The 17,125-nt window shown below is 32.7% G+C and overlaps 1 protein-coding gene across 3 annotated transcripts; it reads left to right on the top strand.

Moving 5' to 3' along the window:
• On the top strand, positions 1 to 7,719 carry LOC120086938 (neurochondrin). Of its 3 annotated transcripts, none has more exons than XM_039043744.1 (18): positions 1 to 247; positions 348 to 540; positions 656 to 878; positions 1,318 to 1,454; positions 1,579 to 1,682; positions 1,827 to 1,919; positions 2,178 to 2,271; positions 2,981 to 3,101; positions 3,185 to 3,381; positions 4,102 to 4,193; positions 4,275 to 4,330; positions 4,914 to 5,003; positions 5,095 to 5,194; positions 5,329 to 5,433; positions 5,814 to 5,886; positions 6,366 to 6,529; positions 6,942 to 7,002; positions 7,372 to 7,719. In XM_039043744.1, exons 1-18 carry the CDS (start codon positions 245 to 247, stop codon positions 7,437 to 7,439), a joined length of 1,974 nt encoding a protein of 657 aa, XP_038899672.1. In that variant the 5' UTR covers positions 1 to 244; the 3' UTR covers positions 7,440 to 7,719. The 3 variants fall into 3 exon arrangements, with proteins under 3 accessions (XP_038899672.1, XP_038899675.1, XP_038899673.1); XM_039043747.1 differs by having other exon boundaries at positions 5 to 247; positions 656 to 818; XM_039043745.1 differs by having other exon boundaries at positions 5 to 247; positions 6,945 to 7,002.
• Positions 7,720 to 17,125: the final 9,406 nt, after the last annotated feature.

Below are 17,125 nucleotides of genomic sequence, written 5' to 3'. Positions count from 1 at the left end.
AATGGATCGGCCCAATTATAAATAACTGGGCTCTGTAACCGCCTTCTTCTACTTCCCGGCCTTCCGAATCGTCTCGAAGTATCCATGGCCGAATTTCGTTTCTCTGAGGTTTGGAAGCCATAACCTCAAGGTCAAGCATTATCACAGAGAAGCAGCCAAGACCGAGGGAAGAAGACAGCCTTCTAAATCATCTTCTCAGTTCGACTTTTCAACTTCATTCTCCAGTCTCCGGTTCTCCGTTTTCATGGTGAGTGTCTTCCTCTTGTTTTCTTTCACGAACTCAGTTTTGCATTATGTAGCATTCTCATTGTTGTTCGTATATTTCTTCTTGTTTTACTATTCTGTAGGAGTTACAGCAAGAGCAAACTCCGTCAGGATCCATAGAAGATTGCTTGAAGCTCTTGAAGGGAGAGAAAGACGAGCAGCGTCTTGCTGGCCTTTTCTTAGTTACTAAAATTTGCAAGGTCGATGACCTTGCCTCGCTTTCTAGAGTTTACAATGCCATTGGGGCGAAGTTTCTTGATCGGCTTCTGAGAACTGGTATGTTTCTCAATACTTTGTGATCACTTAAACTTATTACTTGAACTTGAACAGTATTTGACTTATAAGCTTACTTTTGATGTATAGACTCTGAAATCGTGTTTGAAACTTCTAGGAATGGGTAAAGGAACTGTCAGTGGACCTGGAGAAGATAATCGCGATGCGTATTTGCAGCTATCTGTTAGGATTCTGGCAGCGTTTTGTCATGTTCCTGAGATTGCTGCTTCAGAAGAGATGGTCTCGAAGATTCCACTGATATTGGAAACCCTATCCAATCAGTGCGTCCGCTATCAGAACTTTTTATTGGCTACATTTCTGCATCATTCAGTTTATTGTTGGTATAAATTAGAATGACGAGATATCCTCTAAGGGAACGAGATGATTTTGAAGGAAAATATGTCAAAATGGAATTAGAAAAGGAAAACTGTTTGGTCACTTTATTCTTCTTACTCCTTTGAATATTGATGTTCTGTTGAGGAGATTTAGAGATTGATCTTAAAGCAGGCTTTAGATTTGCAGTACAGAGTACTTACTCGACCATCTTTCAGATTGCAATACATAAATTTTTCGAAAAGAATTGCAATATATAAATTTAAATGTATTCCTAATTCATTTTAAATGATTAATTCCAATTCTTATCATGGACTGGATTTAGGTTCTTACCATTTTAAATGATTGATTGCATCATGGACTGGATTTTCTTAATTGCCATGTACATTATGCTTTCTTGTCGGTTCTAATCCCTTTGATCAATGTTTCTCTTGTTGTTTATGCAAGGTCAGGATCTTCTGTTTTGGAGGAGTGTCTTGAATTTCTGTATCTGGTATTAACTACCTCTGATGCTGGAGTGACGGCTCTTTATGGATCTGGAAGCCTGAAAATTTTAGCTTCTTGGATGTTGACAATGGCAGATGGTAACATTTCTCATTGTTTGTTGAATCTCATTGATTAACTTGCTGTGGGCTGTTGATCTGAAGCTTGCTGTGCTTATGCAAATTAATGGTCAACTAATATCTCAGAATAAGCTTATGTATACAGGTTCTAATCCAATGAAGATTTCCATGCGACTTGTTCAATTGATCATTAGTAAGATTTCTCTGGACGTCATCGTCACCAACTGTTTGCCTGAAGTATCAAATATTGTGAGTTAAATTTTATATGCTAGCTTTATTCATTATCTATTAGGACAACTCAATTGTTTTGGTTCATTTTGATACCATATTCTTATAGGGAGACAAAAGAATATTCTACTTCCTCCCATAATTGAGTGAATGTTATCTAATTAGGTTGTCGTTATTGCGAGGCAATTTGGAGTGTCCCATGATGCTATGAAGTTCGAAGCCCTTCGCCTGCTTTCAGCCACCTTGTCTTCAAATTTGGTATGCAGTTAATGGTGCCAATAGGAAAGATTACTCAAGTTTCTTGGAGTGTTGGAATATGTCCCCCCCCCCCCCCCAAAAAAAAAAAAAGACTGTACTCCTAGCTTTGACTAACGACTTTTAGGTTGATTTATCCAGTTAGACATTCTTTTTAGTTTTAATTGTCCCTTACTACCTCTTCAGTGATGTTAGTTCATAGATCTGTCATAATCACACACCGATGCGTTGTATGTTTTGCAAATGACATTTCATTTTCAGACACCACTTTATGATGCCCTTCGTCAAGTGCCCTCTGATGTTTGGGCTAAACATTTGCGTGATGGAGTTTCAGCTATTCTTCATAACCGCACAGGTAGCCTAAGCTGCATTTTCCTCAATGTTAAACATTTCTCCTTTTCCATTTTCTGGCAATTAACATGTAGCTGTATTGTTTTTCCTATGTTGCTAATTATCAATTTGGCTCTAAAATGCCATATTATTAATCTTCTATGTGTTTGACATATAGTGATATAATCAAATGTTGGGTGCTGTGAATGTGTGTGTCGATTATTTTTGGTATTTCGATCTACAAGTTTATTTGAGTGGAAGACACAAGAAAGGTTTGATTAAGTATGAAAGTTGCAGCAATCCTCTGTCATTAGACTGGTGAAACTTGGTCTGTGAGTTGGCATATACGGAGACATGAAAAATCTTTGAAAGGATACTTGCACTTTGGCCCTTTTCTATCTTATTTTGGGCATGAAGATAAAATGGAGTGTATGTTAGGGCTTCAATACAGTATATGTTGGAAAGCCACTCTTTTTTCTTAAAAGAAAACTGATTATGTTGCATTAATTTAGATAATCACACATATTTAACTTTATAAGGTGAAATTTTCTTTTCTTTCAATTGAGATTTAAACGTTTATTTGCGCTTGTAATGGAAAAGGGAAAAATTTGAGGGAACCGTCTATAAGTAGATTCTCTTTCTGTAGCTATTTTCGTATTCATAGTGCCCAGGAAGATGTTTGAGGTTCTATTTTCTAACTTATTGAATCTCTTGGTTTGCTGTCCAATGTTCAGCACCTGCTGAAAAGCTTCAGGCTCTTAGTTTGGCAGAGTCCATGGTATCTATTCTAGGAGAAGGTTGGCTGATTGGCGAAATAGAATTACCTGATGTTCGAGATGCTATTCCATCTGACAGGTATTCAGTGATTGCTACCAGTAATGATGCTTTATTAACTTCTCATATATATTTTTCATTTTGCTCTTCCATCTTGATCTCAGATGTCTAATACTTGTCTTAGAGCAGTCAAGAGTTGAGATTGCTGTGATGTTGAATGAACTGGCCTATACGAAATATGAAGCTTCCAAGAATTCCTCCTTGAAGGAAGATATCATCTTAAAGCAACGTAATGTTGCTATTGCCTTCTCTTTGGTGGAAAAAATAATTAAGTTAATATCAAATGTCAGTGAAGACCAAGGTGAATGACTAATTTGATGTCAATTATTTGCTAGGTCTTGAATTTTATTTATTGGCATTGAAATTGATAAGCCCCAGATTTCAAAAGTTTTTTCATTGTTTTTGTATAGGGCCCATTCTATTTTGTTAATTAGACAAAGGGCCACTATGGGGCAGGATAATATAGGGCGGTGGTATTCTTTTGCTGAGGTTTTCCCTAATTCTTAGACATTCTCTATGTTTCCCATTGTAGGTTTAAGAGTTTATCCCATTTAGCCTACTTGATAGAATCACTTGGATAATTAATTAATTGTGATGATAAATGTATAGTTAGATGATTACTTTAACAGGGCGTAAACAAATTAAGGAAATTGATGACTTAATGCAAATATTTAGGTAAAACTTAACAGTTACCAATTTTAGATTATTCTTAGTAATGTCAGATTTTGTACAGATTGAATACTCTAAGCATCAAAGTGGTTTGCTCTAGAAAAAGGGGAATTTGGATTCATCTTAATAGAATTACGTAAAACCTGAAGGGTGAAGCATGGAGTAATGGACATAAATGGTACTTGATGTATTTTTGAAATAGTCGGTTTTTCTGTGACCCTTTTGGGGGGTGCACATGGTAGAATTACTAATCTCTTGATTTTGTTACTGCTTTGTGGCTTGCCGAGTGGTTTTCCTGTTAATTATTTCACACTCAAATGATATCTTGAATACATGGGGGATTTATTTGTAGGGGATCTTATCAACGAAAACACACTGATGAGAGTGATTAGAGGGCTTAATGAGACTACTGGTGTTGTGCTAGAATATTTGCAAGATGCAAAGGTGATTATGAGAAATTTTATAGCAGTAGTAGAATATGGGGATACTGTTCCTTATCTAAGATTGTGATTTATGATTCTATAGGAGCATGGACAACGAAAAGGAGATGACATTTTAGCATCTGTACGGGTTATTGGGAGGTAATATATTCTATATTTGTTTGAAATTCTTTGTGAGAGAGCAGAGTGATCATGATTGGCCAAGTCTTGAAGTAGTTTTCAAAATTAAAAACAATAGAAAACAGTTTTGAATGAATTAATCGGTTAAACGATTTATTATTTTATACAGTGAAATGCCCCTTATTTATACTTTTATGAATATCCATTTTGTAAGAAGCGTAGGATGGAAAATTTGAGCTGGTTTGCATATTCTTTGATTCTAGATATAAATTTCAGATGAATGTAGCAAATCTTCAATGTCCTTTGCCTTTGCAGTGTAATTGCTCGTCTTGGCATTACTTGATAATTGAAGAGTGTCTAGGTGCAAACTTTATAATACGGAACAGTATTCATTTGCAATGGAACCAACTACTGAAGAAGTAATATCAAATGTAAATTTTCTTCATTCAATCAGTATAAACTATAATGTGTTTGACGTCTGGGCCAGGGTACTATGATTTTTTTGGTCCAATGGACCATTTAGGATTTGGTCCCTTCAAACTGATTGGAATTCTATCTCTACTTGGATTGCCTCGGGTAAACATTATTTTCTCTTTTTTTCCAGCTTTCTTGCCCAAACCCCCGATGCATGGACAGAAAAAGTTCAGGAACTCTTGGATTATATGCTCTCTGTTGAAGGTGAAGATGAACAGAGGTCCGTCAGCTCCCAGTTATTACTGACAATTTGATATTTATTGTACGTTTCTGAAATACCTAAATTTTGTTTCTATATCTACAAATGACAGCCCCTTCAACTCTGTATGCTTCTTGCTTCCCATGCTATGTCAAATAACAATGAAGGTTGAAGGATGTAAAATTTTGGTTTCTTCTGGAGGTCTTGCAGCTGTAAGTAATTGCAATATGGAATTGGCTTTTATATAAATGGCCTTGTGGACTCTAAAACTTGCTACATTCTTAGTACTTTTGCCAGGGTGAAGTTTTGAAGTTCTTAATCATTGAGCATTTGGGTTTACATGCAGGTTGTGAAATGCCTTATAAATTTGATTCACAAGCATGGTGGGTGGATTGACGATGATGGATCCATCTTCTTGGCTTGTGATACAATCTTGAATGTCCTTCTGAAGGTACTCATCTACTAGTCTTCCAGAGTATGAATTTCTATTTGTTAAAGACTTTGGTTACCATTTGGTTTTTGATTTTTTATTTTTGAAAATTAAGCTTATAAACACCATTTCCACCTATAAGTTTTTTGTTTTGTTGTCCACTTTCTATTAATATTTTAAAAAACCAAGCCAAAATTTGAAAACTAAAAAAAAATGTTTTCAAAAACTTGTTTTATTCTTAAAATTTGACTAAGAATTCAAATGTTTTTTTGGAAAAATTTGAGCATGTATAAATTTCTAAAATAGAAAACTAAAAATAAAATCGTTATCAAATAGAGTCTAATTTATTACTGGGGATCCAATTTTGAAAGTTGTAACAAGGTATTTGTACTCTTTTCTAGAAAGAGCTAGCTGGACTTCTATGTGGCGAATCATCTTTTATTCTCCTGCTGGAAGCAATTGCAACTTCGACTGGTATCTTTAATTGATTATTGAATTTACCTGCAAGTTTGATGACTGCTTTAGCTTTAATTATTGCCTCGGTGTTTAAAGATACGTTCTGATGGCGCCTGCTTTATTACTCATTTCTTACACAAGAACTTAAACTTTAATAGTATAAGAAACCCACTTACATGAAAATGGTTTATCGGTACCAGAGGTTAGCAACTTTTTAAATATATGTCATTTGATTCTGATACAATGATTTAGCCAATTGTGCACAGTTGGTAATGTTGTCATGCTTATAACTTTATTTAATTTATTATTTTTTTAATAAAACAAATGTGGGGGTATTCAGAATCCTCTGAACTCGATGGAATGAGTAAATGTCAACTATCGGCTAACTACACATGTAGGAAAATTGTTCTCTTTTCTTTTAGATATCTTGCGAATGTGTATTAAATAAATAAATAAATCGTGATTTTTAAAATTTAAATTGTTCATGATGATTGTAGAGGATACCAAAGAGCCATCTGTTATCATGATGGCTGCCAGCATATGTGCGTTAATATTTGATTTCACGTCAGAGAATGCTCTTCTAAGCAATCCTAGTTTTGCTGATAAATCCCTTGATAAGTTATGCCGACTCTTTTCAAGAATCTTCGCTTTGTCTAGACAGGTATAGTAACTAATGACCATTTTTTTTTTGTTTTTGTTTTTTTGGGGTTAAATTACAAGTATTGTCCTCAAACTTTAAAATTTTACAAGTCTCTACAAGATTCCTAATTTTTTTTTCTTTATATCTAAAAGGTCAATAACATGTTCTACATTTTGGAAAATTTACAAATCTATTAGGCATAAAAATTCACATATCTAATAATTTTCAAAACTATTACATATGGTCTGGAGACCTCTTAGACACGATTAAAATATGAAGATTGATTGAACACTTTTATAATTCAATGATTCATTAGACACCAATGGAAAGTTTAGAGACTTACCATGTTGAAAGAACAAGTACTAAACATATAATTTAACAATAGTGGTGCTGAAGCCGATTATATAAAATATTGAATCTCTCTGGATTTCAGCAGAGCATGAACAACGATGGAATGGCACAGATGGATGACCTTCTCGAGATTACCAGTGCAGGTACATGCTTACTCAAACATAGGTTTGATTAATCATATATTAACAAGACAAGTTTAGATGTTCCGTCATATTTTTATATTTGCGAACATTTAAAAACTTCCATTCTTAGCTACAATTTCTTTTTTTGAAAAATGAATTGATCTTGCTCAATTGTAAAATGTGTCGTGACATTTAAATATGTTAATTATACCTGTACTTCACTTACTCTTGTAAATAACTTAGTTCCATTTTACTGTGTCGGTACCTCTCTAACTTGCATCATAGTTAGTAGAAAAGACTTGAATCTCTCGCTTCCTATATTTAAGAAGAATGGTGATGGCGTTTTTCTTCTTTGAAACCGTTGAACGAGGCCTGTAAATTTGATTTCAGGATATTCTCGATGGGGAGATAGATTCCCGCGTGTTCAAAAGGCCATTGGCTGGTTGCGGTATTCCTGAGCATTGCATCCTTGTGATTATTGGTAATGAACAAAGGAAATCCTGTGCTTGCTTTTCTGGCCATTAATTAGTATAATATGTGAAATTAGGGTTTTTGAAATGTTTTAGGAAATCCTATACATGCATGCAGCCTGCAGCAAGCTATATTATTATTTTTGTGGGAATTTTTCTAGTACACTTTCAGGCACTTTCGTTTCATGGTTATAGTTCATTTAATATATATATATATATGTATGTATTTGTAATTTTACGAAAATTTATGAGATTCTCTCCAATGAAACAGCAATGAGATATAAAAAGATGTAAACAGAAATTCTAAAATAGAAGTACAATGAAATTTTTGTCAAACATGGGCTTTTTTTTGTCTTCTTTTTTTCTTTTCTAGGTAAAATATGTTCGCGAGAACTTTATGTTATAATAATAATAATTTAATAAAAAAGGTTATATTTATCTACAGGGAAAAATAAAGTGTTACAATAATTCTATGGGTGTGTTTGGTAGTGATTGTCAGGTTTGGTTCCAAACTTTTTAGGGTGATTTTTAAATATATAAAAATGATTTTGAATTATCATGTTTGGTTCTAAAAGTGATTTTAAAATTACCAAATTACTAAAAAGGTATTTTATATTTGAACTTTTATTAATTTTATAATAAATGCAAAGAACTTGGGGAAAAATGAATGAAAAGTTCGGCTATATTTGAACTGTCTTGACTATGGTTTTTTTAAATGTATGTGAACTATATTCCTGGAAATTTTTTAAAAGGAAAATACCTGAAAACAAAACAAAAAGTAATATTTCTTTTTGCAATTTCAAACAAAGAAAAAAGTATGACTATGGGGTGATTCCCTGATAATAATCTTTCACAAAATCATCAATCACATGGTTGTCAAATATTAAGTTTATGTAGAAAAATGATTTTGACAAGGGAAAAAGTGAGTTTGGTCATGTCAAAATTATTTTACCTTAAAAGAGAGGTTTTTTGAGTTCAGCGAGAGAATTTTTATTTAATTTATTTAATTTTTAATACATAGATGGAGAAATATTTGAGGTATGGTTTAGAGCATGTTATGGAAAAACAAGGCACTCACGCAGAGTTGAGGACAGAAGTCCAAAAATATACTTGGCTTTCTGTTACTAATTTTGTAAATAGGTCTTGGAGATTTTGGAGAAATCAAAATATTAAAGTAGATACCACGTAATAGGGGGAATTGATCGGAGAAATGTTCTATTTACAAAATTACAGCCTAGATCTAATGGTTTGCCAACATGAACGTAATTCAACTGATATAGTGTTTGTACTATTGACTTCAAAATTAGAAGTTTAATTTCCCTATTTCACACTTTAATTATAATATTTAAAAAAAAAAAAAGAATTTGGGTGAGTTAAAAAGGTTATTCAAAGACAGAATGTGAGAATGACAAAGTCAAAAGAAATAATGCTTTCACGTGAGAACTATTTTAAAGTGAAATGGTTACCTAAAACCCTGTTCGTTCAAAGTGGCATTTAAAGAATGTATTATTTATTTATTTATTATTATTATTATTGCCTTATAAAAGTAGTTGATAACGGCTTGGGGGTTCAGATTCCAAAACCAATATATAGGTGCCAACTTCCCAAGTGGAAAAGGCGTTATAGATGGAAAGAAAAATGTGGCAGGGGTATAAATTTAACATGTATTGCCAATATTATATTGTTGAGGGTTTAAATTATGTGACAGGCAAACTCGTATTTTCACACATATCCTTAAATTTTGTGTCTAATAGCTTTTGATTATGTCTAAAAATTTAAATGTCCTAATTTAATTTTGTCTAGTTTTAAAAAAAGAAAGAATATTTTAAAGGCTATTAAAAAAAGTTCAAATACTTATTTGAAATTTTTAAAATTTAAAAATTTATTAGATAATGTTTTCTTCTACAGAACTTTCAACTGGGAATGTCAATTAAAATTAAAAATATTATCATATGGGTGACCTATGAATCGAACAATCCCACCTTTGCTGGTAGCATCATTATATATTATAACATTTCACATCCTTCTTTGTTGATTTCATTCTTCTTCGTCTCCATCGATTTCATCTTCTTCACAATTTTTTTTGTGACTATGTTTCTTTCTTTTCTTCTTCTTCTTCACAAAAATTTATGCAAAATTTATATATTCCTTATATTTTTCTTGTCCTTCTTCTACCGAGCTTAGCGACTTTTAGTTTCTTTTTCGTCAATGTCCCTTTTTTTTTTCCTTGTTTTGTTTTGAATTGTATTGATATATATATTACAATTGTTGGTGGTTTTCTCTGAAATCAAGTATTTGAATTTAAATCATTAAATGCAGTTCTATCATTGTCTTCTTTTACAATAGACAATGATAAACGTCTATCTTTATCTATCAGTGAAGGGATAGAGTTAGAACTATCACAAATAAATAGAGATAGAGCTCTATCTCTGACTATCACAGATAAATGAAGATAAACGCCTATCTTTGTCTATCTCTTTGTTTTGTCCCTGTTTTGTTTTGAATTGAATTCACTACTTTGTATCAACGTGGAAGACTTCTATCAACAATAGATAGATAATTATATATCACTATCTCCGTTTATCACTCATCATTATGACTGTCTTTCGATGATAGACAGAGATGGAACTCTATCTTTGTCTATCTTTTTTATTTTTTATTTATTTATTTTTTAAATTAAATTCACCACTTTGTGTTGTATTGTATGAACAAGATAGAACTATTCATTGATAGACAACGATATATCACTATCTTTGTCTATCACTCTTCATTGTGATTGAGTCTATTAGTGATAGACAGAGATAAAACTCTATCTTTGTCTATCACTGAGAGACAAAGATAAAACTCTGTCTTTGTTTACTATCTTTGTCTGTTAGTAATAGACAAAGATAGAAGTCTATCATTGTCTATCTGATAAATAGTGATAGAGTTCAATATTTGTCTATCACTCATAGATAAAGATAACTCTATTTCTATACATCACTATTGGATATTTTCATCATGATTTTCTTACATAATTTTAGTGATATTTTCATTATGAGTTTCTTATATAATTTTTTTTTCATTTTACAGAATATCATGGCAATTCCTATAGTTATTGTTGTTGTTTTGTTTTTGTTTTTTTGTTTTTTTGTTTTTTAATTTTTTAAAATTCTAATTTATAATTTATGGAGGATAGTGGAATGATTATCACTTCTATGAGAATTATGAGGTTGGTGGAATTTTGGTAGATGACTGTTGGTTGAATACTTACCCATATAAATATGTTGTTACATAGTCAACCATTGTATCAATACCAAAATTCAAGGCTATAAGAAGACATTTTATTTTTTTCCACACCTTCTTCATGCCTTTTTTCTTTCTGTTGACGTGGAAGGTTTTCTAATGGAAGTCTACCATTTAGGCTTTCCATGATTGACCTCAACATTCTTTTGGTTTCTTCTTCGCCTCGTTTCAAAAGATTTTGTTCTTCTACTATTTTTTGTTGGTCTTTTCTTAGTTCACTAATTTCTTTGATTATTTTATTTACTCCTCCTTCAATTTGTTCATGTTTTTTCTTGATTCATTTGCCTTTCTTTTTTCCTCCTTTTCTCCTCGTCTGCCTCAAGTTCTATGAAATATCTGAAAATTGATTGAGATTCTTCTTCTGTTGAATGCAGTGGTATCATACAAAACTACAAGTAAACAGATGTTAAATTATTAGAAAAAAATTAGCACTATTAGTGATAATAGTCTATCACTAATAGACAAAAATAGAACTTTATCACTATCTATCTTTAAAATGATAGACAATTAAAATGTTCTCATTTAAGGAATTACTAACATCCTTCGATTCCAAGTTTCCTTCCAAATCCAACATCTAGATTGAAAAGTTTTGGAATTGTCTCAAAAGCCCAATAAATTAATGTTAAATGGGAATCCTTGAAGGTAGACAACATCCTTTTTAGTATATCATGCTCTCTTAAAGAACTAATAGGTTAAGGTGTAAGACAATCTTCCTCGAGGATAGGATTTGAAGATTGTTCATCGTCCAAAAATGTCTAGATGTTTGAAATTGGTTGTGTTGTTGCTTGGGGATTAAAAGAGCTTCTAAGATGTGGAGATTTACTAATTTAACTTTCAATGAGTCTTCCTCATTGCGTAGTGCTTTGAAAGTTCTCTCCATATCTCTCTTAATTATATGATCATCGTGAATAGAGATGTCCACGGGGTGGGGAAGCCCTCCCTATCCCCATCCCTGCCCGTTATTCCATTCCCCGTCTCGCGAATTTTCCCATGGGGAATGGGACGGGGATTCCCTGCGAGGATTTCGCGGGGATCGGGTTCCCAACGGGAAAAATTTTTTCGCCATCATTTTTTTTAAAACAACTTTTCTATTTCAATTAAATATATATTTTTAACAATTTCTTAAATATATCCAATTCAACTTTCATTTAAATAAAATATTATCAATTTTCGTAATAAAAACAATAATACACATTCAATTTAAAAAGATATAATTAAAATGCTAAATTCTCATAATTTTTATAAATTAAAATTCAATAATTAAAACATCCAATCTTAAATATTACAACATCTAAGGAACTAAAGTAATAAAATCTTAAACTTAAATAATTAAAATCTTCATAATTATCCTAACAAAGTCTACAATATATATATAATTTATAATTTATATACAGAAGTCAGGGCGGGGTGGGGACACGGGGCAGAGTTGAGGTTGAAAAATATATTCCCCGTCCCCAGCCCCGAATTGTAAACGGGAAAAAAAAAAAATTCTCCACTCCCTCCCCCTTTTCCCGTGTATTCGGGGATTCCTCGCCATGTTCGGGGTGGGTTCCTGCGAGGTCCCCATCCTATGGGTTTTTTTGAACATATCTAATCGTGAACAAAAAAAAAATATTTCTAAGTTCAGACACTTTTCTTTCAAAGTGATAGACGGCGATAGACATCTATCACTGTCTATAGTGCGATAGACGATAATAGACAACTATCACTGTCTATCTGTGATAGACGGTAAACAACTATCATTGTTCATCAATAGATAATAGATAATAGATAATGATTTTGCTTATAGTTATATTGCTAGTTGTTGGTGTTATTCAAATTTTAGTTTCTAACATATTGTTAAATATATCTTTTCAACGGGTGGAACATGAATTGAATATGGAAAATGGGAACAAAAACTTAAGAGTTATTGTTTACTAAGTATAGAGATGTTGAATTCGATAAGAACAAAATTAGAATTTTTCCTCAAGTTTTAAATGGCCCATTTGGACACCTTTTTTATATTAAAATAGCCAAAATATCCCACTAATTCATCAACTACTTAGTAAGAAAACAATGCTACACAAAGAATTTGAATGCCCTAGCATTCAACATTAATGGTCATATAACAGAATTTGAGTTGAAGGAATTTGGTTTAATAACTAGATTGAAAGGTCACAAATTCCCTCAATTAGATTCATAGGAGAAAGAAAAGTGTCTCGACTTTTTTGTTCATGATGATCTTATAATTAGGAGAGATATAAAGAAAACTTTCAAAGTAGTACACTATGAGGAAGACTCGTTGAAAGTTAAATTAGCCAATCTCTACATCCAAGAAGTTCTTTTAATCCCAAACAACAATATAACCATGTCAATTTCAAACATCTACACATTTTGGACAATCCAAAACTTTCCATTTTAGATATTGAATTTGAAAATAAAATTGGAATCGAAGGTCCAAGAATCATCACATGTGAGTGCTTGGAGTCAGATGAGTGGAGGACTCTAGATGAGAACATTTTCGAAATAGAAGATGTAAGTAATTCCTTGGAAAAATTGGGAAAAATGACCTATTGGAAGTTTGATTTGGTATTTTTGACCTATTTTTGAAAAACAAGTTTTTTTGATCCCGTGATGAAAATGATGTAAGCATGGTAAATATTGGTTGTACAATTACTCTTATGCCCCTTATTAAATTTTCACTTCCAATTTCAACCACCAATCTACCAAATTAATTCACCAAAAATTCTCCAACTAAATTTATTCACAAGAAATTAATTTATCCAAAAACCATTAACAAAAAAAATTCACAGAAAAAAAATTCTCCACCACTAAATTTGATTTGTTTACAACCCCACAAAAAGTTCTCTTCACTAAATTATTTCCCGAACGAAATTCGTAAGTCCAAAATTTGTATTTCATGAAGTTGTAATTTTGTATACTCTGTAGGAAGATATTTATTTTATTTTGTATGTATTCAATAGTTTGATAATTTCTGAAAAAATTGACAAAAATAAACAAAAGTTTACTTTGTTGATTGTTTCTTTTCTTTTTATAATGCCCTATATTTGATATTTATAAATTAAAAAAAAACGTGAATTTTTTTTTAAGATACTCGGTCGGGCTTCATCAGGTAGAAAGCAAATAAATTGAAATTACCCAAGTGGATTTCACTGGGTACAAAATAATTGTTGGAATAAGTTTGATTCCCGATCGGGCTTCACTGAGTAGAAAACAAATGAGTCGAAATTACCCGATCGGGTACAAAGTAATTGTTGGAATAAGCTTGATTCCCAACTGGGCTTCACCAGGTATGAAATTAATTGATTGACCCGGTATTCCTGGATACGGGATAGGAATTGGGATGGGATTGGTCCTGTCTCTTATACACATCTAGATGTGTATAAGAGACAGACCCTAGCCCAACCAGATGTACAAAAAACTAAGCATTCTGGTTTTGGCTCGGGGTTGTACCCGACCGGGTGGACAATCGGGCCAATTTTTTTCTTTTTCTTTAACTGCATTACATTTATACATTTTTATTATAAATTGTAGGAAAATGCCTCGTGTTTGGATTTGTTTTGGTGACGTTTGGAATGAAAGGAAAAAATTACGATGGAGGAGAGTTACGGGGGTGTGACATTGAGGTCGGTACGAACTATAATGAATTCTTGACCAAAGTTTATAGGATAAGTGGTATGATGTCAGATGAGTATAATCTTGTTATAAGATGTATACTTCAATTGAGATCCAAAGCCCCTGAATTTGTAATTCGGAATGACGAAGATCTACACATATTCCTCACATGGGAAGATATCTTAGTAATACCTCTTTACATATCCACGCTTCCAAAGTGTTAAGTAATAAAAAATTTCATCCAAAAAATTCACACATCCGACGAACTGAAGAAATCCCTTCAACATCTTTCAATCCTTGTTTAAATCGTTTGATTGTATTTCCAAAAAATTTCTTGCTCCAATCCTTATTACAAAATCTATTCCAGTCATCTGTGATAGCTAAATTTTCAGAATCCATTTGTTTTTCTTCTCTCTATCCATCATAGCAAACTCAATAAAATAAAACAATGCAATTTTCACTGCATCAACATCGTTTTCAAACTCAAGTGTTGGAAAAGTATAGTCCAAATCATATGCCTTCATACCCTCATTGTCATTTAGATACTTAGCTCTGAGTCTAACAAGAGAATTTTCTCCCTCACAATTCTAGTTTGATGTTTTAGTCCTGTAATAAGGTCAAACTCTTGGTTGGATGATACTTTATTCCCCATAGATTAAAACTAATAACATCTCTCCTAGGTTCCTCTACTCTACCTTTCGAAGAAAAATATAATGAATCGATGGTCCATTGAAGATGATGTTTGTGTCTGACCAAAACATGTTTGTCTAAACATGGCTAATTGTGTGGGAGTTAGTTTTTTTTCTTAATTTTAGGGATAGTCTTTTCTATATGGGAACAACATGAAAGGGCGACAGGAAAATGAAGGATAAACTTTCATTTCTAGTTCCATTATAACCTATATTTTTCATCATAAATTAGAAGTCAACAGAACACAACAATACGTTAGAATATTTAAAAATTAAAAAAAAAGTAAGCTAATGGTTTTTGGCCCGACCCAATACCTAGTTGGGCCTAAGATCGAGCCAAAAACCAGTAGCTAACTTTGATGATTACCTGGTCCAACCCCTTCCCAGTCCTCAGTCACCTGGTCCAAACCTTATAGGTACTCGGTTTTGGCCACATCGAGCCTAGGACCGGGCCAAAAATCATAAGTGGTCTTGCTCGCCTTTTCACCCCTTCTCGCTCGGTCCTGCCCTGTTTCCCAAGTCGTCCGGTCCTATACCCGACCGGTCCTGGGATCGGGCCACAAACTAGCTCGACCGTCCTTTCCTCTTCTTGCCTGGTCTCACCCCGTTTCCCAAGTCGCCCGACCCCATACCTGGTCGATCCTGGGATTGGGCCAAAAACTAGCCCGGTCGTCCCTTCCTGGTCAATCTCTCTCTCTAACTAGCTCGGTCCCGCCCCATCTCGCACGACTCATCCCCCTTCCCAGTCAAGCCTTTCCGGCCACCTTCTCGATCCCAATTTCCCTCGTCTGATCGATGATGATCTAAATAAGCCCGACCATGCTCCATCGAATTGGAAATGCTCAAAATTCAAAAATTGAAGTTTAAAGCAAGAAAATGGTTTCTAATGTACAAATCAACTCATATAATATCTATAGGCCTTAAAATCATTCTAAAATGCAACATTTTTTAAGAAAAAATCTAAAAAATTATGAAACTCCATTAAAACCCATAAAATCAAGAACAATGCCAAAAAAAATCCAAATCCAAAACCCTCCTAAAATATGCATAAATATTTTCTTGATGAAGATGAACTTGAAGATGATGAACCGAAATATTGAAGAAAAGCTAAAAGAATGTGAGGAGTTGTGAGGAATTTGAAAGAAATTTGAAAGGTTGTAAAAAACCGGTCATGGAGGGAGGGATTGGGGTTTTCCTACCTATAAGGGGTAAAAAATATATTCTTTTAAAAAGGGTCTTTTTTTTTTCAAAGAAAAACCTCCAATAGGCCATTTTTCCCAATAACCCTAATTCTTTAAATGAGAACATTTTCATTATCTATCACTTTAAAGATAAACAGTGAGAGTGTGTTTGGTGTGTGATAAAAGTAGAGAGTTGATTTGAGTTTGTAATTATTATCTTGAGAGTTAAATTATCTGGGGAGTTAAATTGTCTATGTTTGTTTGCAGAGTTGAGTTGAGTTGATAATTATTGCCTGTGTTTGTTGTGCAGAGTTGAATTAAGTTGGGGATCTGATGCAGTTTTTTGTGAATGAGATTAGTTCTATTTTTTTCTGTTTGTTTTTTTTTTATTTCATTCTTTTATTTTTTAGTTTTATGCTTTGCTATTGTTGATTAATTTTCAAATACGTATTTTCTCAAATCATTTATGACATAAACTGAACAATCTCAATTTTTTTTTCTCAATTTGTAGAACATAATAGAATATTTTTCATATATTCTTTTCAAAAACTGTAATAATTCTAATTCTCTTCAATCGGTAAAACATACCAACAAAATATATTTCATATTGCTGCTCAATTAATTGGTATATTGTATATTGTATGTATATATATTGAAGGTAATTATCCCAATTACTAATTGGTATATTGTATGTATATATATTGAATCTTGCTAACTTAACTTTATTATTTCACATATCATACAATTTATTTTTATAAAATATGGATAGTATATTTGGAATTGAAATTGTACAAAGGATAATTACCTTTCATTTGATTATGATGGTGAGAATATGATGTAGTACAGTAACACTTTTCATAAGATCACAAAAATATATGTTCTTTTCGATACTTATAATATCCGT

The sequence above is a fragment of the Benincasa hispida genome, chromosome 9 (assembly GCF_009727055.1).
Source record: "Benincasa hispida cultivar B227 chromosome 9, ASM972705v1, whole genome shotgun sequence".
Classification (NCBI taxonomy): domain Eukaryota; kingdom Viridiplantae; phylum Streptophyta; class Magnoliopsida; order Cucurbitales; family Cucurbitaceae; genus Benincasa; species Benincasa hispida.
This window is presented reverse-complemented; position numbering and strand designations above follow the sequence as displayed.